Raw genomic sequence first — 24,540 nt, 5'->3', positions numbered from 1 at the left:
GACCTAACCAGCTATGGGTCCAGCTTTAGGCAAGGTGGACTGTGAAGAAAAGTCTATTACAGTCAGAACTTGTTGGTATATATATATATATATATGGATTCCAGAAATTTTATTTTACTTAAAACAATTAAATTACTTAAACCCAAAGAAGTATTACTGAAATCATTGGAATCATTAAGACTGATATAACAAACATGCCCCTTACAAATGTATATCATGCATTAGAACAAGACTAGGGTGAAAATGGACTATTATTTAAATAATTTTCATGTGGTGTATCACTGTATGTTTACTTTTAACATCCAAGCTTATATACATTAAGCATCTCAAAGCAGAGGCACCATTCTAAGACTAGTCCATTCTTCTTTGACACATGTGGCACAGCAAGGGTGAATTTCGATAGAATTTTGCAATCTTTGCACAAGCACTACAAAACTAGCTGTACTGTACAGCATCAATTTTAAATTTTAGTAGTGTTGAATTGTTTTTCATTAAGTTTGACGGTGTATTTTATACAATGCAGCACACTATATCAAATAAGAATATTTCCTTTTCTTGGATATAAACAGTATATTGTATGTATTGTAAATTACACTGTATACTGAAAAGATGAACAGAGTTGATAAAATATTATTTAAAAGAATAAACAACCACAAATAATTGAAATGTGTCCTACCCTTTATTTAGATATGAATCCACAGTCTGTGAATAAAATACAGCTGTTGGCCCAGGAAGGCTATAAAGGCTAAATCCACTTTATTGTATCACAAATTATAAGCATCTGTTTCACAGTAGCAATGGTGTTACATGCGGTTTTATTATAGTGATTTATGCCTTAAATACAGCTTAGAATGAATAGTACAAAATTAATGATAAGAAGAGTTTCACTTCAGTCTCATCAAACAAAAGATGTTCTAGCACTTTAGGAGTTCTGCAAATGACTGTTTAAAGATTTTCTTGCTTGGGGTGTCCTACTTGAGACTTATTGAGATTTATTACAGTAAAATATATTTATGTGTTGCAGCTTGGATGTAGTTGATTCTTGAATATGGGCTTTAGTCATAACAAGTGACTTCTGCAAATTGGTCAGAGTGACAGTTAATGTTACAGGAGCTCTTTTAAATAGCACCTTTCCAAGGTATGTTCAGTGCCTGTAGGTCTTGTATCCTTTTCCAGATTTGTGCTCAATGATTGGATCTAAAAATTGTTTCAAAAGCTTATTTAGTGGTGTTCTGTGGACTACTTCACCATACTGATAGTCTGCTAAAAGGTTCTGGCAATTTATCATTGCAGATGAGTAAAAATTATAACACTAAGTTGACAGGGTTATGTGGCGCATGAAACCCCTTGTATAAATAATTATTTTTAATATTATAAATAATAATCTCAATATTTTTCTTTAATATTTGTAGTAAATTTCTGGACATTCAAATTTGTGGACATTAAAACATGCTACTGTTCTATATGTGAAATCTGTAATCTAAAAAATACAATCAAACAGTCTAGAAGTAAGTATTTTTAGTATAATAAATACGAAAACCAAAACACACACATTAGGAAAGGCACTTTCCCTCTTCAGAATCACAGTGTTTCCCACCTCACACACTAAACAGCAGTGCCACACCTGCAAGTATCCACTTGGCAGGTCTCTCCCTGGTTTTAAGATTAAAAGTCCACACATATGTATTAGCTCGTAGTTTGGTCTTGTAGACTGGACACTCGTAGATGTTGCGTGTCTCCTGGCGATCGTTGGGGACAGCGCGTACCGCAATCACAGGCATGCAGGGAGTTAACTCCTTCAGCCTTGCCTCTGTAATGGTACCATTGTGGATATCCCAGCGTGCACCTGTGGTACAATGGAAGGACATTCATTTATTATTAGGTGTGCTTCTAACGTTCATACTACAGTGGGTCTGACAACACCTGGAAACAGTGGCCACATAGAAGGAGCGCACCCTGAACATGGTATTACACACTTCTTTATTTACTTACTTACTTACAGCTACAGGCCAATTAATACAGTCTATTCTTCTCCATAAGACTCATGTTGTTGATGGCACAGTGGTACTAGTAGAGCATGTGCACCACAAGAGTCCAATTATATAAATCATAAAGGGTAATCTTTTATTCCACCTCAAACTTTTTTTTTTTTTAATTTTGTTCACATAATTTTTTACATTTTTGTGCTTGTATTGCTGTGATGGTTATGTATGTACCTTCCATGTAGAGACCATAGATGTACGCTCCCTCTCTTGCCGACTGGTTAAACTCCTCCTTAAACTTCTTAGTTACGTCCACTGTTAGAGTCATCTTATCCAGTGGCCACTCATTCTTACGTGCCAAGCTCTGCATCACAGCTACCATACAGAAGAATTACGTAAAGTTGTCTTCATGTGTCATTGTAGGAGATTCAAATAGTAAAATAAAAAATATTTTTTTATTCATTTTTATATACTTAACTTGTTTAGGTTACCTGTAAGAAAAGACTGTGGGTTGAATAGTCCTGAGAGCCAGACTACATTGGGTAGAGAGAGATCCTGAGTCCAGCTATCCAGCTCTCTACAGCGCAGCAAAACATCATTGTACCTAGCACATCATTAATGAACATCAGTAAGCACCCAATGACAGATAAAAAGGCAAGAGCACAAAATGAATGGTAGAACAGTATTGACTTTTTGTTTTGGACTTTCATGTGTTCATTTATTCCCAATAATAAATCATTTCCCTTGGTATAAAATAAATCTATCTATCGATGTATCTATCGATGTACCTACCTACCTACCTACCTACCTTTCTTAAGGTCAGCATCAAGACCTGAGTAACTTTGCCCATTTAAAGTAATCTTTATAGCCAGACTACTGGGTTAAGTACACACATTCATTGATGCCAGCAGATGTGAAGGCTAAGCCAACTGGTACAGACCTACATATTGCACCATGATGCACTGTATGGCAATCCTCCTCGCAAGATACAACAGACTAGATGTTTTGTAAAGACCATGTCTTTTCTGTTTTACATTTACATTTTTCGCAAAGCGACTTACAGTTCTGTGACAGTATGTGTTGTCTGAGCAATTTAGGGTTAATGGTCTTGCTCAAGGGCCCAACAGTGGCAACTTGGCAGTGGTGGGGCTTGAACCAGCGACCTTTCAATTACTAGTCCAGTACCTTAACCACTAGGCCACAACTCATCACTGTAAACACTCACATTCTTCTTCTTTTCCTTGGCCTTTGATCCGCCGAGATGATCCGCCGAGAGTTGCGGGGTCGGCTCTCGGCGGATCATGATCCGCGCATCGATTTGGCACAATTTTCCATGATCCGCCGAGAGTTGCGGGGTCGGCTCTCGGCGGATCATGATCCGCGCATCGATTTGGCACAATTTTTACGCCGTATGCCCTTCCTGACACAACCCTCCCTATTTTATCCGGGCTTGGGACCGGCACTATAATGCACTGGTTTGTGCATCTAGCGGCTAGGTATCTATAGGACAATTCAGTGTTTCCAATTAGCCTGGTTGCATGTTTTTGGACTGTGGGAGGAAACCGGAGCACCCGGAGGAAACCCACGCGGACACGGGGAGAACATGCAAACTCCGCACAGAAAGGACCCGGACCGCCCCACCTGGGGATCGAACCCAGGACCTTCTTGTTGTGAGGCGACAGTGCTACCCACTAAGCCACCGTGCCACCCACTGTAAACACTCACATTATGACCAATAAAAGAAAGATGAAAAAGTGATGAGCAAAACATCCACACCCTTAGCGCACAATAAAAAAACAACAAAACTACAATCATAAATCATTTATATTATAACTTGAACATTGTGGACTTACATCCTACACATGTGGACTTACATCCTACTCATCCTACGCATGTGTACACATCCTACACATGCTTTTAGCCTTTTTTATTGCCAACAATTAGTAGGACATTTTGCTTCATCTTTACTTTAAGTAATATACTGTACATTCCAAATACCGAACTCAATCTGGTCACAATATTTATTTTCTTGGAACTGTTCTACAATACTGCTAAGTGAGCTGCATTTAGTTGTTTTTTTATTTAATACATACTAAAGCCTTGTTGACATAAAATTGAGTCTTTATTGTTTTAATTGGTTGTTATAATTCTGTTGTTAACAGTTAGTCATTGTCTCATGGCAGTTATGGTTATAACCTAAAATAAATGGCAGAATTTGGCCACCCTATCCTATTCATGTAAACATACCCCTGGTCCCACTGTTTACATTTTTAAACTCCATGGAACTCATGTTGCCCAATTTATAAGGTTTGCTGTATTGAGATGGATACATACTGTATGTGACTGTAATCAAATGTGTTCAAAATTATAAAATATACATTGGAAGGCAGCCTTTCCCATCTATCTAGGTAGCATTATTGCTAATAATTGTAAGGGTCCAAAAGCCAGGAATAGTAAATGTGTGTGTGTGTGTGTGTGTGTGTGTGTGAGTGTGAGTGTGAGTGTGAGTGTGAGTGTGAGTGTGAGTGTGAGTGTGAGTGTGAGTGTGAGTGTGAGTGTGAGTGTGAGTGTGTGAGTGTGAGTGTGTGAGTGTGTGTGTGTGAGTGTGTGTGTGTGAGTGTGTGTGTGTAGGCGATACCATTGAGCAAGAGTGTAGGTAGAGGGGTAGGCCAGTCTAGTCCAGGTGTCAGGAACATTATCAAAGAACAGAGCTGTCTGAAGCTGCTCCATCTCAGAAGATATAGCCAACTCACCCTAGAGAGAGACACACACACAAAATATTACACACATCAGGTCAGGGGGACAAAAGCTTATGCAAAACACATTAAAGATCCATGTAAACCTCACACCCACATACCTTTAATCCCAAATCCAGCTCTTTGAGTGAACGTCGTATCTCATTGACAAGCATATTCATGCGCTCACACTCCTGAAAGCAGACCAGGATATAGGGTGTGCGTTCAGCAGTTTTAGATGTGAGATCAGACATGTTGTATTCCTCTGGTAGTTTTTCTAGTATATCATCCAACACTGTTTTTACCTGAAATATGAAAAGACCCAAACAGCTTTTAAAAAGACTGTAACTTGCATGGACATCATGGCAGCCCTGTGATTCAAGTGATTTTGTAACTGCATCTAACTAAATAATTAAACCAGTTTAAAACCAGGGAAGACATTTCTGTAAAGCCATAAGGGTTTTTGAACAAAGAAGGATTAGATTCCAATCATTCACAAAAAGAAACAGTCATTTCATGGCAGATATGTCCCTTACAAACAGTATCATGACTTTTATACTATGACTTTTGTCAAATGGTTTGCCAATTCATAAATTCTCAGTAGACATTAAAAACAAATAGCAATGACACACTAAACCCTGACCAGACCTTCTCCTCAGTGCTCTGTGATGCTCCCTCTCCCATGGACGAATCTCTGGTCTGCAGCTCAAGCAGAGTGTGAAACAGGTTATCAGAGGTCACTGTCAGAAACTCGATTTCAGCATTGGGATGAAGACCATAATGCACCGGGCTCTCATGAGGAAGCATCTCATCTATAAAGCTGTGGTAACCCTCATAATCCAGGTTAGAGGGAACAACAAAGCCTGGAGCAAGAGCCAACTTCCTGTCAAACTGAGCAGAGAAATAGAAAAACGTTTTTTAAGGTTCTGTTGGTTCATTTTTGTCCAATTTGTTTTGCAATCTTTAAATGGCTTTTATTCATTTGTTTAATTTTTTTTACTCCAGCTTGCTTAATTATTTGAATATTAAATTACACTTGATAGAGTGCCTTGCAAAAGTATTCAGCCCCTTTGAACTTTTCAACCTTTTGCCACATTTCAGGCTTCAAACATAAAGATATGAAATTGTAATTTTTTGTGAAGAATCAACAACAAGTGGGACACAATCGTGAAGTAGAACGAAATTTATTGGATATTTTAAACTTTTTTTAGAAATAAAAAACTAAAAAGTGGGGCGTGCAATATTATTCAGCCCCTTTACTTTCAGTGCAGCAAACTCACTCCAGAAGTTCAGTGAGGATCTCTGAATGATCCAATGTTGACCTAAATGACTGATGGTGATAAATAGAATCCACCTGTGTGTAATCAAGTCTCCGTATAAATGCACCTGCTCTGTGACAGTCTCAGAGTTCTGTTTAAAGCGCAGAGAGCATCATGAAGACCAAGGAACACACCAGGCAGGTCCGAGATACTGTTGGGGAGAAGTTTAAAGCCGGATTTGGATACAAAAAGATTTCCCAAGCTTTAAACATCTCAAGGAGCACTGTGCAAGCGATCATATTGAAATGGAAGGAGTATCAGACCACTGCAAATCTACCAAGACCCGGCCGTCCCTCTAAACTTTCAGCTCAAACAAGGAGAAGACTGATCAGAGATGCAGCCAAGAGGCCCATGATCACTCTGAATGAACTGCAGAGATCTACAGCTGAGGTGGGAGAATCTGTCCATAGGATAACAATCAGTCGTACACTGCACAAATCTGGCCTTTATGGAAGAGTGGCAAGAAGAAAGCCATTTCTCAAAGATATCTATAAAAAGTCACCTGGGAGACACACCAAACATGTGGAAGAAGGTGCTCTGGTCAGATGAAACCAAAATCGAACTTTTTGGCCACAATGCAAAACGTTATGTTTGGCGTAAAAGCAACACAGCTCATCACCCTGAACACACCATCCCCACTGTCAAACATGGTGGTGGCAGCATCATGGTTTGGGCCTGCTTTTCTTCAGCAGAGACAGGGAAGATGGTTAAAATTGATGGGAAGATGGATGGAGCCAAATACAGGACCATTCTGGAAGAAAACCTGTTGCAGTCTGCAAAAGACCTGAGACTGGGACGGAGATTTATCTTCCAACAAGACAATGATCCAAAACATAAAGCAAAATCTACAATGGAATGGTTCACAAATAAACGTATCCAGGTGTTAGAATGGCCAAGTCAAAGTCCAGACCTGAATCCCATCGAGAATCTGTGGAAAGAGCTGAAAACTGCTGTTCACAAACGCTCTCCATCCAACCTCACTGAGCTCGAGCTGTTTTGCAAGGAAGAATGGGCAAAAATTTCTGTCTCTCGATGTGCAAAACTGATAGAGACATACCCCAAGCGACTTGCAGCTGTAATCGCAGCAAAAGGTGGCGCTACAAAGTATTAACGCAAGGGGGCTGAATAATATTGCACGCCCCACTTTTCAGTTTTTTATTTCTAAAAAAAGTTTAAAATATCCAATAAATTTCGTTCCACTTCACGATTGTGTCCCACTTGTTGTTGATTCTTCACAAAAAATTACAATTTCATATCGTTATGTTTAAAGCCTGAAATGTGGCAAAAAATTGAAAAGTTCAAGGGGGCTGAATACTTTTGCAAGGCACTGTATATATAGTCAGGAATACTTTTAATACTTTTAATACAGTAATACACTGATTAATAGATCATAATCTGACAGCTAGAAATGATACACCGATCAGCCATAACATTATGACCACCTCCTTGTTTCTACACTCACTGTCCATGTTATCAGCTCCACTTACCATATAGAAGCACTTTGTAGTTCTACAATTACTGACTGTAGTCCATCTATTTCTCTAAATATTTGCTTTCATGCTTTCACCCTGTTCTTCAATGGTCAGGACCACCACAGGACCACCACAGAGCAGGTATTATTTAGGTGGTGGATCATTCTCAGCACTGCAATGACACTGACATGGTGGTGGTGTGTTAGTGTGTGTTGTGCTGGTATAAGTGGATAAGACATAGCAGCGCTGCTGGGATTTTTAAACACCTCACTGTCACTGCTGGACTGAAAATAGTCCACCAACCAAAAATATCCAGCCAACAGCGCCCTGTGGGCAGCATCCTGTGACCACTGATGAAGATCTAAAAGATGACCAACTCAAACAGCAGCAATAGATGAGCGATCGTCTCTGACTTTACATCTACAAGATGGACCAACTAGGTAGGAGTGTCTAATAGAGTGGACAGTGAGTGGGCACGGTATTTAAAAACTCCAGCAGCGCTGCTGTGTCTGATCCACTCATACCAGCACAACACACACTAACACACCACCATCATGTCATTGTTACTGCAGTGCTGAGAATGATCCACCACCCAAATAATACATGCTCTGTAGTGGTCCTGTGGGGGTCCCGACCATTGAAGAACAGAATAAAAGGGGGCTAACAAAGCAAGCAGAGACAAAGTGCTCCTATATGGTAAGTGGAGCTGATAAAATGGACAGTGAGTGTAGAAACAAGGAGGTGGTTTTAATGTTATGACGGTGAATATAGTCATTAAACACCAGGAGAAATGTGCATCTGTGGAAAGCGGCTTGTATGTGTACCTGGTTGGGCTGCATGTACTCTTCTAGGTAAGTCCTACACAGTCTTCTGTCCCAGTCATCAGTGATGTGTCCTCCATACATGATTTCACCAAAGAGATAGCGAAGATCCTCCCACGGCACCTAAAATCCAAAACAACACACAGGTTACATGTGAAAAACAGTATGTTCACACCCACAAAACACCTGCTGAGAGAAGCTAAGACAATCAATAAAAATTCAGGGTTTGAAACATTTTTCCACATAAAGATACATTTGGGAATAAGGCTAACGTGTTTACCAGCTTCATTGTGGTACTGCTCATAAACAAATATGTGTACACCCAGTCACCAGTCAGGCAGATGCACCCACATTTTAACTACACTTACAATATACAGCTAAAGTATGTGGACACACCTCAGTTACTGAGTTCAGATGTTTCGTCACATCCAACTCTAACAGCTGCATAAAATAATTTATACAAATGACATTCTTCTAAGTTTGTGGCAACAATTTTGGAAAGGCCCTTACCTGTTCCAGCATGAGTGTGCCCCTGTGCACAAAACCATGAGGTCCATAAACAGTGTGTTTGACTAATGTTTATGGTCGGGTATGGAGGAAATGCAGTGGCCTGCACAGAGCCACCGCACTAGCTAAGGTACTGCACTAGTTATCAGAAGGTTGCTGCTTCAATTTCCACTACATTTAAGGTACCACTGTTGAGCCCCTGAGCCCTTAATCCTCATTTGTCTGCAAAGTATTTGGTCATAACTGTAAGTCACTTTGGATAAAAGCATCCACTAAATGTATTTGCAATTAGAAGTAGGGTTGACTGAAGCCAGGTCCTTTCATTTAACATCAGGGCTTCACATTCAACACAGGTGCTTTATCACATTCTTCATGGCAGATCTTCTAAAGCTCTGTCAGATAGGATGATGAGTATCTGTGAATTTTCATTTTCAGGTCTTTCCACAGATGTTTGATGAAGTTTAGGATGGGCCGCTTAAGAATCTGTATGCTTAGATTTATGTCATGCTGAAGGGTAAAATTTCATATTCATATTGAATTTGTATGCGCTGTGTTGGATGTTTTCTTCAAGGATGTTTCTGTATTTTGTTACATTAATTTTTCCCTCAGTTCTTACCAGTCTCCACGTACCTGATGCTTAGAATCATTCCCATAGCATTATACAGCAACCACTGTGTATTATAGTATTGATGGTATAAGCCAGGTGATGGTACACTGTATTGATTTTTCACCAGACATGCTTACTCTTCTGCCTAACAAGTTTACTTTTTATCTCATCAGACAAGAAAATCTTTTTTCCTCAGGTTGCCAGTCCTTTAAATGCGGAACGGCTTCTGTCTTGCCACTCTGCCATAAAGGGCTGATTTGTGGAGTGCTTCAGAGATTCTTCCATCTGTGCACAGAACTTTTAGAGCTTTTGTAGAGTGACAAGTGGGTTGCCCTGATCTATGCCTAGCAACAATTTGAAGATCCACACACAGTTCCGATGACTTCACAGCTTGGTTTTGTCCTGATAATGCAATGTAAGTCATGGGCCCTTATAGACCAGGGTGTGTGCCCAATCAATATAAATATTAACAGGCGGATATGTGCACTGGAAACACAAACCAAAGGTGATTTCCCCTTCCTGTATATGACAGGTGTATGTAATACAATGTAATTATGCAAGTGTACATAATAACCACACACACACCACACCTGTGAGTTGGCCTCCAGGTAGTTAAAAAGAACATTGACAGAGATAGTCAGGTCTCCTGTGTTAAATGGATATTTTCGGTTCCAGCCTTGAGGACCAAACTTTCTTCTCTCAGCTACACAGGCATGAAAATAACACAGCGAGAACAGGATGGTCTTAAACTCCTGCTCTCTGGAGCACTGGTCCAGAATGTCCTACACACAGAGACACATGCACATAACATACATTATCTAACAATCATGCTAATCTGTATGTCATCTGTTTGTTCCTTTCTAACCTGGTCAAAGTTGTCCAGCGCTGCATGCAGGTTGGCTAACATTCCAGTCGGAGATTCGTTAGTGATTTTGATAGCGTTTTCCAAAATGCCTTGGGGAATTATATGCTCCTGAGAGGTAGCTGATGGCTCTGCACTCATAAACACTCGATAGTCAAGGTGGCTATTCTCACAGCATTTTTCCAACAGTTTTTCCAGACTTCCCAGCCACTTTGCAACCAGATGGATGTTCTTTAATGTCCAAAGGAAACACACATATGTCAGATTCATCTATAAATGTGCATAACACACATAAGAGAGATAGAGATAAAATATACACACCTGCAGTATAACCCAGTGGCCTTCTTTAGAAGCTTTCTGCATTGCTAGTTCCGCTACAGCCTCCTGACCCTGTCCAAGAGACACGTTATGCAGCTTGCCCAGGTCTATAGTGAAGCCCAACTTCTTACCTTTAAACATAAAGAGAATGAGAAAGATCATAAGACCAGGGTAAATGAATAAGAAGAGTAGTTATTACAGGCAATTTGTAAAAACCCCCATTGTAGCTTGAGGTCCCATCACAATGGCTGAACACACTCAGAAATGGATTAAAACAGACCGAATACACCTATGTTAGGAGTCATATACAAATAGTTTTAATAAATCAATGAAATAAGAGGGTAGGATAGACTTCAGGTAAAGTGTCTCAAAAAGAGAGGAGTGTAGGAAGCTTTACCTAAAGACTCCACATCTTTGAGTGGGTCAACTCCAGGTGACAGTATGAAGAAAACAGGAGAGGCAGCACCACTCTCTTTAAATGACCTGGCAAATTCCATCTTTCTTCCCTCTGTGTACTGCACACCCAGTTTCTCCTCCACAAAGTTTCTGTACACACACATACCATTTCATTTCACTATGAATATTAGTAGATTTATATATGCCAAAAATCTGACATGTTTACTAAATGGACATTTCTGCGAAAACGCATGTGCAGACACACACAGACCTGAGAGCGTAGGTCATGCGGTCGGGCCGGATAGCCCTCATCAGGATGAGTTTTTGCAATGAGCTCTTGGTCTTCCACTCCTGAGGGAGCTTCTCTTTCTCAGGACACTCAGACTCCACCACCTTCTTCCAGCGTTTAGGAGAACCCTCAATGTCCCGGTCTAATCCTCGGAACTCATCAGTAAAACTCATTGTCTGTGGATCAAGGACAAAACAATGACATCTTCTTTTGTGAATCAAATGTATGCACATGCATGTAGTCCTGCCATCCTTTTTTCCATTCATTCTTGCTACACTTTTACCAGTAATGTATCAATCATTTGCAGTCTCCAAGGTCATTCTTAAGCTTGCACTTATATACACATATGCCATGAAAATATGAAATATATTAATAAAAAAGTTGTGGAGTACATTTAAATATAAAAATTCTGCACAAAATATATAAATCCAGCTAAAATTGTGTAAATACATTCAACCCAGTATTGTACAGGCTTTAGTTCACACACACATAGTTATCTCTTGTGACTTGTACTAGGTTCCAAACTGAAGACTTCTTCAGTTTACCCAGAATATTTACCTTTGGGTTCATTCTTAACCAGTTCCTAGTCAATTTCAGAAAAATAAATGTGTGAAATGGGTGAAAATGTGATAAATAGCTCCTGATCAAAATTCCAGACTTGGATCTAATTATAAAACTGCAAAGTCTTCAAACGTACCCTCTTAACCTTTTAAAATAACTGGCAACAATTTGCCAAAAAGAATGAACCCATGGGAATGAACAAAAATGTAATCACAATACAACAAAAACTTCTGAGTCTGGTGTCACATTAACTCATCTGACCACAGCACATGTCCACTGTCTTTTGGTCCATCTGATATGAGCTTAGACCAAGAGAACTTGGCAGCATATCTGAATAGAATTGATGTATGGCTTGCTCTTTGTATAACAGGTTCAGGTTGCATTTTAAATACAGCGCTGGACTGTGTAACTTAAGTAACAATGGTTTTCTGAGGTACACTTAAGTGTATGTGGCTATATTTATCACCATAGCGTGACAGTTTCTCATGAAATGCCATCACATACATTTAACAGTGGTTTCCAGCCTTGCCATATATAGACTGAAAATGTTTCTGGATTTCATGAATCCTTTCACAATATTATGTACTGTAGATAGTGAAAATACCTAAATTATTTGTTTTAAAACATGCTTTTTAAACTGAATGAGAATGATCTCATTTAGCTAGGCACAATGTGGTGAGCTACAACCCATGTTTACTTGCAAAGACTGCTCAAGAGAATTACCAAATTACAAATTCAACTGTTGTTTTTTATTGCAATTTACAAAATGTCCCAACACTTGTTCCCCTTACTTACATAATCTACCTATTTTACATGTAAACATCACTACTGTTTGTTCCTTTGTGTATTTTACATGTCAAATAATTACATAAAATCAAAAGGTAGTCCTTGCATGGCACAAATGCTGAAAGACTTATTCATTTATTTATTATCACTAACTGCTTTAGCTTGGTCAGGGTTACACTGGACCCAGATGGCACCACACAATTAAACATTCAGTCACTTATTATTGCTAATGAAAATGAAACAGTAGCCTGTCCAGCTTCCTTATGTTTTTGAAAGGTGTGAGAAAACCTGAATAGTCTGAAGGAAACCCACGCAAACTGTCAGTGAAAATGCAAAGCACCTATAGGGTTTTTTAGAAGTGTGTGTGTGTGTGGTGTATACTTACCTTGATTGCACTCCAGGCAGAGTTGGACAAGAAGTCGACAGGGCTGATGTAACTGTGGTCGATATTGAAACGCAAGAGGAAATCCAGCTCTCGCATATCAATTTCTTTATTCATTAATAACAACTAAATCGCACACACACAGACACACACACAAAACACACAAACAAATACACATACAGCCTGTTATATTATTATTACATAGGTAAAGTTCTGGATTTGTAATGCCATGCCAATGTATATGTTAATAATAATTTGTGACAAATAAAAAGAAAAACCTAAATACATTTCTAGAAGACCAACAAGATGATGAATTAAATGCATTATAAAATTATACATTAAATTCCTTCCATTCTCACAAAAGCAGGCCGTATTTTAGCTCAGAAGTGCAACTGTTCATCATTTAATTAATACAAAGTTAATATGGCTGGGCATAATAATCAAAATTTTAAAAAAAATATTGAGATTAAAGTGGTCTCTTTCAGGATGACACTTCTTTATTATTGTGCACAAGAATAAATATAACTCATATGCTTCAGCTTCAACAATGGTCAGATTTCAGTCCAATGAAACATGATGAGAGATTTTGGACCTGGATATTAGTCAGCATTCTCCACCACTTTCATTAAAAGACCAGGTGTGAGTGTGTGTGTGGGGTTACCTGAAAGGTCAGCTGAGCTGTGAAGGTGAGTTTGTCTCTCTCAAACAAGCCTCTGTTGATGTAGTTGAAGGTGGAGAAGGTGATGGAGTCAATGAGAATGCTAACACGTTTCTTAACATCAGCAGTCACCTCAGCGTTCTGCACTGCTTTACGGAACACCACATTAAACGCCTGCAGGATTTTTCCATTATTAGCGGATCATACAGAGCATAATAATGACTGTGTTCATTTACTGGAATAAAGACACACCTTGAGGGAGAACTGGTACATGGGGTTGATCTTGTTTAGGTCATTGATGATGAAGTAGAGAAGGGATGCTCGCACTGCCACTGGCCTGTAGTGCTCACGCGCTTCATTTATCTTTACCTCATTTACCTTTGCCTCCAACACCTGCAAAACGTTACAAAGAATACAGATGCTGGACAAGCTGTTCATAAACAAAGCATTCAATTGTACTTGCAGTATTGTAAAACTGCAAAAAAAAATCAGCTCATGTATGTGCTGGGCTGTAACGTGTTTATTTATAAAACATATTTTACGCACATTTGAACTTCTGAGAAGAGATGTATAGTTCATTAAATAAAATTAGCAGTAATTGGCTTAACAGTAATTGGCCTCACTGTAGGAAGCCTGTAGTCATAAAGCTGGAAAATTGGAGTAATAAATCTTTGTTACCTGAAAGTATAATAAGCTAAAACAAAACCTTTATGCGCCCCCCTGCAACAGACCCACTGATCTAGATAAATTTCTTTCCCCTTTAATGTAACACTTATGTTTATCACTGTACCATGTACTTTCATATATAAAATACCTTCATCTCAATTTCAGCAGCTGTGTGTTTGGTGGACTCCAATTTCTCCACCAGCATGTTGTCACCCAGAAAGTTACTCTCAGCAGCTGAGAGTCGGGTCAGCAATTCGTCCTCCAGCTGCTTTAGTTCAATCTTAAACGTGTTCTGCTGCTTAGTCAACTCAGACTGCGTACACAGGACACACAGACGTTATGAATCTGTCTTAGGATGGCAATGTTGTAAAATGAGAAGTATTCAGTATTTAGATAAAAGTAATTAATACTTTCTACACATATTTTAGTGATGTATTAAATGTAATATGTCACAGCATGTAAATTAGGCAAGATAGTAATTAAAGGCTTTTAATAGGCTTTTTAGCGCGTCCAATTGCCCGATTACCCGATCGTGTCATGCTTCCTCTCCACCAATGCCGATCCCCACTCTGATTGAGGAGAACGAAGCTAACCCACGCCCCCTCCGACACGTGGGCAGCAGCCGTATGCATTTTGTCACCTACACTTTTGACGAGTGCAATGCAGATCAGCACTGTGTACGGAGAGACACACCCTGACAGCACTCTTTTCCCGTCTCTGTGCAGGCGCCATCAATCAGCCAGCAGAGGTCGTAATTGCATTAGTTATGAGAGAGACCCTATCCGGCCTTTAATATCCCACCCCATCTGAACAACAGGCCAATTGTTTATTTTGCTTTCACCCACAAAGTTGAGTGTGTATCATGCCTCAAGCAATTCAGGCATCTAGACCCAGCAGACTTAACATAACCTATATAGTCAAATGTATACGAACCTTGTTAATGCTAACGTGTATTAATTCAATTGGATGAAATAAATTATGGGCTTTGGGGGCATTTGGGGGTTTGAGAGGTTTGCTGTGGAGGGACTGCACTGCACAGAGCCCTGACCTCAAACCTACTAACCAGCTTGGGATGATTTAAAACCTTAATTGTGAGTCAGGCCTTTTCATCAAACATCAGTGTCTGACCTTACAGATGCTCTTTTTATTAAACAGGCACACACTCTTACAGAAACCATCCAAAATCTTATGAATATCCACTCCAGTAAAGTTGAGGCTGTTATAGCCACAAAAAGGGGGCAACTTAATACTATTGCCCATGGTTTTGGAATGTGATGTCAAACATGTCAGTTTAATTTTATATTATACACTTAATAATTCAGTCTTATAAAACCATCATATTTAAATCAGTGTAAACACCTTGAACTGTTCAAGATCTGGTCTCTCCAGGTTGACGACCTCAGCCAGCAGCTGATCCTCCAGTCCATCCCGAGTTACAGTAAAGTTAATAAGTGTGGTCTGAGCCTGGATCTCTGGTTTATAGTGAGGATTGGCCATCTTAGTGTGAAGAATGAGCCGAAATTCAGGGTGGAACAGACACTCCTTATCCCCCACCTTTATATACCTAAAAAGAACACAATTTTAACATTCACAGTTTGCATCAGCACAGGCTTTGTAAGTGTGTGGGTTTATGTTGCAGTGTTAAGGCCATTGCACACAGGCTGCAGAGATCATACCAGCAAATGAGTGATATGAAATGTGTACTTACAAACATTCAAACCAATTGTAATGTCTTTGTTTTTTGCATTAAGCTGGGATGACCAACACCAAGTATGTCATCAATGTGTCTTCAGATTATGTATATGCTTTCATGTGCAGCATCAACAAAATACTACACATGTAACTATTTAGCTTTAAGAATTTGAACATAATTTAACATGTGACAGTGCCTCCTAATATATTAATAGTGATGATTGACTACAACTGACTACAGCAGCTTTCTCTGTAACCATATAAATAGGTCTAGTTTGACTGCACCCATTTGTCTTTTTCTACTGTCAGAAAAAAATAAACATCTTATGACAAGGAATTTTGTCAAAATTATCAGATGTATCCAAGAAAAGAACCACCAAAACACAAGTCTGCCATGAATTAGAAGCCGCTGAAACATGGTAATGCTGCCCACAGTCAAGCAAACTTAACATCACCATGTTGAATGTTCCCTTGACTATGAAATTAGTAAAGCACATTTAAAACAATACAAACATTATTTTGTTTAGTGGGTTTGTGAATCTGTGGTGTGTGTGTGTGTGTGTGTGTACCTGTGATGTGTGTGTATGTTGTGTGTGGTGTCTCACCTGCCCTTTTTGATGGTGTTGCGGCCCAGCAGAGGATCAATAACCGGGTCAATCGTTTCTGCCAGATTCTCAATCAATACAGGTTGCCCTGTTACTACTGCCTGTTCAATCACATCAACGTATCTACACACACACACACACACACACATACACACACACACACACACACACACACACCAGAGACATTATGTACACCACATGGCCAAAAGTATATGGGGCTACAGCGCTATTTTCCACCTTTTTTCCTAACCTAGTTATTTCAAATTCAAGATTACAGTCCTCTTGCCACATGCACGACCCCTTTGCTGGCTGAGGAGAGCCACAGACTATTATGTGTGCAGTCACTGATCACTTCTCACAAAAAGCATTATCATGTATGGAGAATCACACTATAATCAAAATTGAATCATCCTTCACCAATGCAGGTGTCTCGACAAGACAGTAGAGGTTGCACTTTGGCAGCACTAATAAGAAAGGAAGAATTTATTTTATATACCTACTAGCACTTTATCCTGTTCAGGGTTACATTGCATGAAAACATTGGGTACAAGACAGAAACACACTCCCTGTTCACAGGAGAGGTTATCCACTCACCCTTTTTGCCCTAGGTTGATGACTTGAAGGCTGCTTCCATAGCGACTCTTAAGCCATTTTATTCCTTGCAGCTGGGGGTCGATAAGAAGGGGCCAACGCTCACAGTTTAGCAGGATGGTAGCATTTTGAGTAGACATCCTATCACCAGGTAAACCCTCATTGTTCCACTTAGCCACTGTGGCATCATCTGTTAGCATGGAAGTGGGATCAAGTCCCTCAGTCATAGGAATAGGAACCTGAGATAAAGACAGTGAAATATACAGTATATATATCATATTAAAGGAATAGCACAAAACTCATTTAAGTGACGAAATATCTATGTTGATGCATGACACATGACACTGTAAATTATTTATTTAAATCAATTAATAAAGTTATTTAGGATTCAACAGAAGTTTAATGATATGGTACCCTTGCGAACTACGTATTTTGGAATTTGCCATTTTGCCACTTTAATTATTATATTTAAAAATTTGAATAATACAACAGCTCATACCAGTAATTTTTGCCCATCTTGTATTATAGGCCCATAACATTTAACTACTCACACACACAGACACACCTTTTGTGTACGTAAATAAGGCATCCAGAGGTTATACACCAGCTCGTGTCTGTATCGTTTGGAGAATGAACCAGCATAGGAGATGAATGCTGCAGTAAGGAGAACATCTCCACACAGAGTGGCTTCCTGCTCCCTGTACTGAGCTACTGAGTGTGCCCAGCGTACATTCTCCGACTGCAGCACACAAACATACAAAACTTAAAAGGCTAGTACATGCAACTTACTCTTACAGAGCCTTACGCTCTTCAACTAAAACATAAATGCCATTATTCTAATTTAGTGTCTTCTATTTCACTGTAAAGTATTTGCATTATATATTTTTTTTAAAGTCTGTGAAACCCTGAATTGTGCTGTAATTATGACATTTTTATACATTTGAATCACTTTCTTATCTGGTCAACAAGCTATTTAATAATTTCCCTGAGTGTGTTCCTTGAAACTGTAACAGAGATATTCCAAAGTATTTATTTGACCATTAGTAGAATTTTTCTCCAAGGCAATTTAACTGTGAAAGAAAATGTGCATATGCATATGGGACTTATTATAACAAACACAAAGAATCAACACAAAATTTACACACACATATAAAACCCACCTCGAGGCCCTTGACCAGGCGGTTGGCCAGCTGGATGGTTTTATTGGTACGGTTGACCTCCTCTTGGCAGCGAAGTTTTTCAGAGGTAGCCTTTTCGAACGCTGAAGTCAAAGTGTCCAGACTACTGTCTAGCTCCTAAACAACACACACAAAAAACTAAGAGTTATATTTACTTCACGTTTGCCATGAAATACTGCCTGTTAAATGTAATGTCTAATAATGTAATTCACATCTAAAGTAATTGGACACCAGAGTATTAATTAAATGTGAGACAGAAAGAATGAGAAAGTGATGGACAGATTCTCACTGTGAGTTTCTTCCTGATGATCTCTAGTTTCTCCGCTGCTTCAATAAGATCAGCATTGGCCTGAGAGAGACACATCCGCTTCATCTCCACCTCACAGAACACCTGTACAAACACACACTTTTTATTTTTGTCCCAAATGAGTAAGTTTTAATTTCCTATTACATTTTTGAGCTTCAACACATGCATGAACTCTATGTTAGCTAGGAATTGACTGCATGCTAACACACGTCTGCTTTGACGTGAGGTGTTAAAGCTGACAACGACTGCCGATCAGTTGCAGCAGCACTATGCTTCTGGTAAAATGGCTGTTAAACAATGATGAAGTGATTTAACACTAGGGATGTAATGATACACTCTACCCACAATGCGATACGATTCATGATACTTCGTTTACGATAAGTTTTTTCCCCGATTTTTTTAAACAAAATGAAATTGAAGACAAATTCTGATAAAGTTTCCTTTTATTATTTCTCTTTAAAAAAGATAATAAAATACTGTATTTGTGCTTATCTTTTATTTATCTAAATAATGAATGCCCTTTTATTTCTGAGGTAGGTACAAACTATGCCAAAAAATGCTTATTGTGTTAAAAACTGAAATTAAATTTTAAAACAAATCCAACATTATATAAATAAATGAATAATACAAATAAAGAAAGTATCCTCACATAAATACTTTGTGAAGTGCCGTCAACCAGGCGAGGTGAATAGCGCCAGTGCCCTCTGCTGTTTAAAGTGAATATCGATTCATCTTAAATGAATAACCGATTTGAATCGTGGCACATGTGCACTGATTTTTAACTGTCTTGTGGTGCATTGTTACATCCCTATTTAACACTAAAGTGGACATTATTAAACTTAGGTATATTTATTGTTCTGACTATATTAAATGGAAATATTAAAATACAGACATCTGCTTAATTTTAATCATATAAATTAAACGTCATACATTACCAGTTAACTTAATTGTTAGCTACTTAAAGCCTGTATCAGTATAAAGGGTTTTGGGAGCTCCATGTGACATCTTCTAGTAGGATTTTCTGTTTTCAGATGGAAATGTAAGTTCCCTTAAGGACATCATATAAAAATGAGCACCACATCTAAGCACACATTTATATCTAAATCACACACCGTCACCAAATACTGACCAAATTTTTTGACAAAAAATGTGTGAAGTGTGTATACTCACGAACATCTACAGAGGGCAGCACAGGAAAAGAAGAGAAGCACAAAGACTAAGACAAAACAGTCACAGACATTTGTTAAATAAAAATGTTGTAAAAACATTAAGTACTCTACAATAAATGTGGTGAGGTACATAAAATCCATGGTCAGATGCGTACATTTCATTTCGATGTTGCGGGAGACAATAAACACTAACCTTTTTTAAGCCTGAGCTACCTAAAAACAGTTGTTTTAAATACCAAGAATGGCCTGTAGATAACCCACTATAGTCTTCTTTAGAATATATATATAATTATTTTTACAATGATTTGCAATGATATTTTACAATTCTCTGTTTTTCCCAGAAAGAGGGGCGTATTACACCAACCCCCCCCCCCCCCCCCCCCCCCCACACACACACACACACCAGGGTTCCCCCAGGATTTCCACCCATGCCAAAGTATTTGTAGATCAAACAAGACCAAGCAATTTCAACCACTGTACCATGTCATTTGTGATATAAGGAACATTTAATCTTCAAGTCAAGTATCCTCCTAAATGATGTTGTTTTGCATGGATGGTTTAGTTCAGTGTGTGTGTGTGTGTGTGTGTGTGTGTGTGTGTGTGTGTGTGTGTGTGTGTGTGTGTGTGTGTGTGTGTGTGTCTGTCTGGTACCTCATGGAATCGTATGATGTTGATAACCCAGGCACACAGCCCAGCTGCAGCTGAGGATTTAAGACGTACAAACTCTGGATTAAAGTCTGGATCGCTCAGGTACTCCTCCTTCAACACCCGCACTGTAGCATCCGGGATGTGTTCTTTATCAAAGTTTATCAGTGCCTGCAGAAAATCATCCACCTGCACACAAAGATCAATTTAGACATTACCAGTAATAATAAAGAACATTAGTTCAAGAAACAAAGTTTGCTTAACGTGTAGTATTGCTTACTTTGCTCATCATGACTTTAGCAGCTTTCCAGCTGCGGTCTTTAGGGATGCGACCATTCTGAGCAAGCAGTACCAGCACAGCTGCTAACACATTGGTCACGATCACAGGTGGGTTCGGGAAGGTGCGTAGCTCTGTCAGATTTAGCTACACAAACACACACACACAAATGGATTATAGTTAATATGTAATAAAATCACTATAAGGTTTAAAAATGCACTGGTACTATTGACTTAAGAAGAATGATGCATTGATGGATCACTTCAACTGACAAGGTCATCTGTTAAAATGACTGGCATCCATTAAAAAAGTTCCCTGACATATGCAGCTTGACAAATTCATGCATCTCATACTGAGATTCAGTTCTTCATGTCAGTAAAGGAAATGAAGGTACATAGCACTCCTAGATTCTGTAAAGTTGTTTTGAGGCAATGTTTATTGTAAAAAGCATCTTCACTTACTAAGTAAATCACAAATAAGCTCATCTTTTTTATACCATTAAGTAGGGATGTCGAATTACACCAACAAAAAATAATTGTTTGATTGATGTCAGTTAAATCTTCTTTTAATCATTTTTTAAATTTCCAATAGCTAATGCTTGATTCTGATTAAGAGTGAGCCTACAGTCTACAGGGGGTTGGGGTTGACTGAAGCCTTTCTATGGATTAACACTCTGTCCAGGGTGTCCATTCTTGTCTTGCACCCTGTGTTTCCCAATGTAATCAGTCCCACCACAACCCTGACAGGGATGAGGCAGTTAAAGATTATTGTTACTTGAGAATAAACATAGATGTCATACCCTATTGAGAGTATTAAGAGCAGCATTGGCCGCCTGCAGAGCTGGTTCAGCTTTAGCCAGGTCTTCCTCGTTTTCCTGCTGCTGCTTCGTTACTTCAGCCTGGATCGCTGCAACCTGTTTCACATGTGCACAAAAAACAGTAAACAATAACAAAAAAAAATCATTTTTGAGCATGAACTGCCCATTTAAGGTCTTGCCACAGGATCTCAGTGCGATTTAAGTCTGGGATTTGACTCAGCCATTTAAAAAACTTTGTTTTAATTTCTTTTGAGCCATTCCGAGGTGGACTTGTTTGTGTGCTTTGGATCATTGTTCTGCTGCATAACCTAACTGCTTAAGCATTAGGTCACAAACTGACAGGCAGACTTTCTTCTTCAGGATTTTCTGACAAAGAGCAGAATTCATGGTTCAAATATAACATGCTGTCCCGGTACTTTGGAAACAAATCAGCCCCTGCCAACAGTTTTATTGCTGAAATGATGTTCTTATGGTAGAATGCAGTGCTAGCATTACACCAGATGTAACAGGACCCAGGTCTTCCAAAATTTCCACCTTTGACTTATCAGTCCACAGAATATTATACCAAAATTTTGGGGGGACGTCATGCTTTTGTGTTATGCTTGGTCAGTAGTGGTTTGCTCCTTGCAGCCCTCCTATGGATGCTGTTTATGCCCTGTATTTCTTATTGTGGAACTGTGTACATTAACCTTAACTAAGGCAAGTGAAACCTGCAGTTTTTTAGATGGTCAACTGGGATCTTTTGTGACCTCCTGGATGTGTGGACAGTGTGTTCATGGTGAAATTTTGGTAGGTCAGTTTTGGTAGGAAAGGTTTACCAATGTTCTAAGTTTTTATACATTGTGGATATTGGCTCTCACTGTGGTTCTCTGGAGTCCTAGAGCTTTAGCAAATGGATTTGTAACCCTTTTCAGACTGATAGATTTTAATGACTTTTGCATCTTTTATTTGAATCTCTTTAGAATGTGGTATCATGTGGTGCTTTTAGAAACCTTCTAGCCAGACAGGTTCTGTTTAAGTGATGTTCAGATTCAATAGATGTTTTTTTTTTTTTTCAGAAGTTGCAAAAACCCTGTGTGTGTGTGTGTGTGTGTCTCACTTTTTGTTCCTCTGCATCAGCAACACTCTTCTCTACGTTAAGCTTCTCAGTCTGCTGGCCGATTTTAGCAATAAGGGCCTCAGTATCACTGTTCCTTTGATGCAGCTCCACCTCCTGCAAAGCTAGCTTGGCCTTCAGATCCTCCACCTGAAAGTATGTGTGGAGAGAAAGAAACTGAATGACCGAGTGAGATTTCTCTGGATTTCTCATTAACCCTTTTATAATATTATGTACAGTAGATGGTAAAATACCTAAATCATTTGCAATGTTGTGTTCTTTTTTAAATAAATGACCCACATGTTTGGCACAAAGTGGGGACCCACAACCAATCTTTTCTTGCAAAGATTCTCCTTTCTTACCCAATTATAATATCTTCACCTGTTACCAATTCCCTGTAAATAAACATTTTACCTCTGTCTCAACTTTGAGCGAATTGCAGGTTTTAAATTCAAAATTAATTTATATTTACAAAATACAATTAACTTGGTTAGTAAAAATTAACTTGGTTAGTACTGTTGTCAGCTGAATAAAGATTCAAGAGAAATAAAAAAGATTTTTGTTTATATTGCATGTTACAAAATTGACTTTAAACAGCTTGACATGGTACCAGCTGCACCACGTTCGGTTAAATTATTGTGCAAAAACATTTTGATTATTTCATCTAAATAAGCATGAAACAAACTATTTAGATATAATAATCCCCTATATCAGGGGTGTCAAACTCATTTTCACCAAGGGCCACATCTGCATTATGTGACCCTCAAAGGGCCGATTGTAATGTATCCTGCTGTGATTGCAGTCTGCCTTTTAATTCTTGGACTAAATTTTGTGTTGTGTCAAAATGCCAAATTTATTCTGTATATTTATAATGTATATCTACATTTATATTGTAATTTACCACTCAACCTCATAACACAAGAGACGTACCGTTTTTGTCGTAAAGCACAAACTTGTATTCACTTTTTTCCATCTTTTATTAAATTACCTTCCTTCTGCTTCAATTTTCTGTTCTTGTACATTTTGCGATTATTTGTAAATATTTCTAAACATCACTTGTTGGAAAACTGCCTCAGTTAAATGCTGATGTGGAAACACTGCTAGTGGTGGGATGTGGTCACTTTGCAGGTCACGAAAACGGCATGCATTGTGGGAGATGCAGTTTATGTACGATTTTACAGTATATATTAAGACAATCAAACGTCTGTAAGCTCTCACGGGCCACAAAAATGACGTGGCGGGCCGGATTTGGCCTGCAGGACTTGAGTTGCCCTATATTAATGCATTTATGTATTTAGAAAGTTAGTGCATTCATGTACAAAGAGTAAGATGAAACAGGTTTAATTTGAAATAATTTGAAAAAGACCTATAAGCAATGTTTTGAAACAATGTGCTTTTAAATCAGACTTTTAAGTCTGATATTACCACATAGTAGAACTTTCAGCATTACATTTCTTACACTAGTGTTAAGTGAGTGTATAAGCTTATTACCTGGGAGGCAGTGCTGAGCAGTTTCTGCAGACCGTTCTCCAACCTTTCCATCTTCTGTATAAGCTCCCTCCTTTTTGTTGCCAGTAAATTCCCATAAAGCTTCATGAACTCCAGGAAGCTTTTGGGTGTGGTGTAGTTGAAATGCTTCTCATTCTGTTGGTACTTTACACTCACCTCATTAACGCTTGTATGTGCATATGAGATAAACTCACTAATGGAAGCCTTCACATCAGGCTAAAAAACATGCAAAAATAATATATGTAACAAATTACATTACTGGACACTATGACACAAATTCTTCTTCTGCTTTC

The 24,540-nt window shown here is 38.7% G+C and overlaps 1 protein-coding gene across 2 annotated transcripts in view; it reads right to left on the bottom strand.

Annotated features, from left to right (window-relative positions):
- Positions 1–660: 660 nt before the first annotated feature.
- Positions 661–24,540, bottom strand: part of dnah9l (dynein, axonemal, heavy polypeptide 9 like) — a 57,064-nt gene continuing 33,184 nt past the window's right edge. The window contains exons 39-65 of one of the 2 annotated variants that reach the window (XM_062997722.1): positions 24,230–24,463; positions 22,742–22,888; positions 21,625–21,738; positions 20,829–20,972; positions 20,555–20,737; positions 18,717–18,818; positions 18,410–18,544; positions 17,815–17,988; positions 17,253–17,488; positions 16,659–16,781; positions 15,721–15,925; positions 14,510–14,674; positions 13,948–14,088; positions 13,699–13,869; positions 13,041–13,163; positions 11,291–11,484; positions 11,021–11,169; positions 10,627–10,754; positions 10,309–10,536; positions 10,034–10,225; positions 8,333–8,452; positions 5,366–5,608; positions 4,840–5,022; positions 4,621–4,736; positions 2,474–2,586; positions 2,217–2,357; positions 661–1,846 (exon numbers count right to left, since the gene is read on the bottom strand). In XM_062997722.1, coding sequence (XP_062853792.1) covers positions 1,599–1,846; positions 2,217–2,357; positions 2,474–2,586; positions 4,621–4,736; positions 4,840–5,022; positions 5,366–5,608; positions 8,333–8,452; positions 10,034–10,225; positions 10,309–10,536; positions 10,627–10,754; positions 11,021–11,169; positions 11,291–11,484; positions 13,041–13,163; positions 13,699–13,869; positions 13,948–14,088; positions 14,510–14,674; positions 15,721–15,925; positions 16,659–16,781; positions 17,253–17,488; positions 17,815–17,988; positions 18,410–18,544; positions 18,717–18,818; positions 20,555–20,737; positions 20,829–20,972; positions 21,625–21,738; positions 22,742–22,888; positions 24,230–24,463 — 4,452 coding nt within the window. In that variant the 3' untranslated portion in view covers positions 661–1,598. Of the gene's footprint in view, positions 1,847–2,216; positions 2,358–2,473; positions 2,587–4,620; positions 4,737–4,839; positions 5,023–5,365; positions 5,609–8,332; positions 8,453–10,033; positions 10,226–10,308; positions 10,537–10,626; positions 10,755–11,020; positions 11,170–11,290; positions 11,485–13,040; positions 13,164–13,698; positions 13,870–13,947; positions 14,089–14,509; positions 14,675–15,720; positions 15,926–16,658; positions 16,782–17,252; positions 17,489–17,814; positions 17,989–18,409; positions 18,545–18,716; positions 18,819–19,904; positions 19,934–20,554; positions 20,738–20,828; positions 20,973–21,624; positions 21,739–22,741; positions 22,889–24,229; positions 24,464–24,540 lie in introns of those variants that run through there. The other variant, XM_062997723.1, reaches the window with a different exon arrangement.

This window comes from Trichomycterus rosablanca, chromosome 6 (genome assembly GCF_030014385.1).
Source record: "Trichomycterus rosablanca isolate fTriRos1 chromosome 6, fTriRos1.hap1, whole genome shotgun sequence".
Taxonomy (NCBI): Eukaryota; Metazoa; Chordata; class Actinopteri; order Siluriformes; family Trichomycteridae; genus Trichomycterus; species Trichomycterus rosablanca.
Note: the sequence above shows the minus strand (reverse complement) of the source record. Positions and strands in the feature narration are given on the sequence as shown.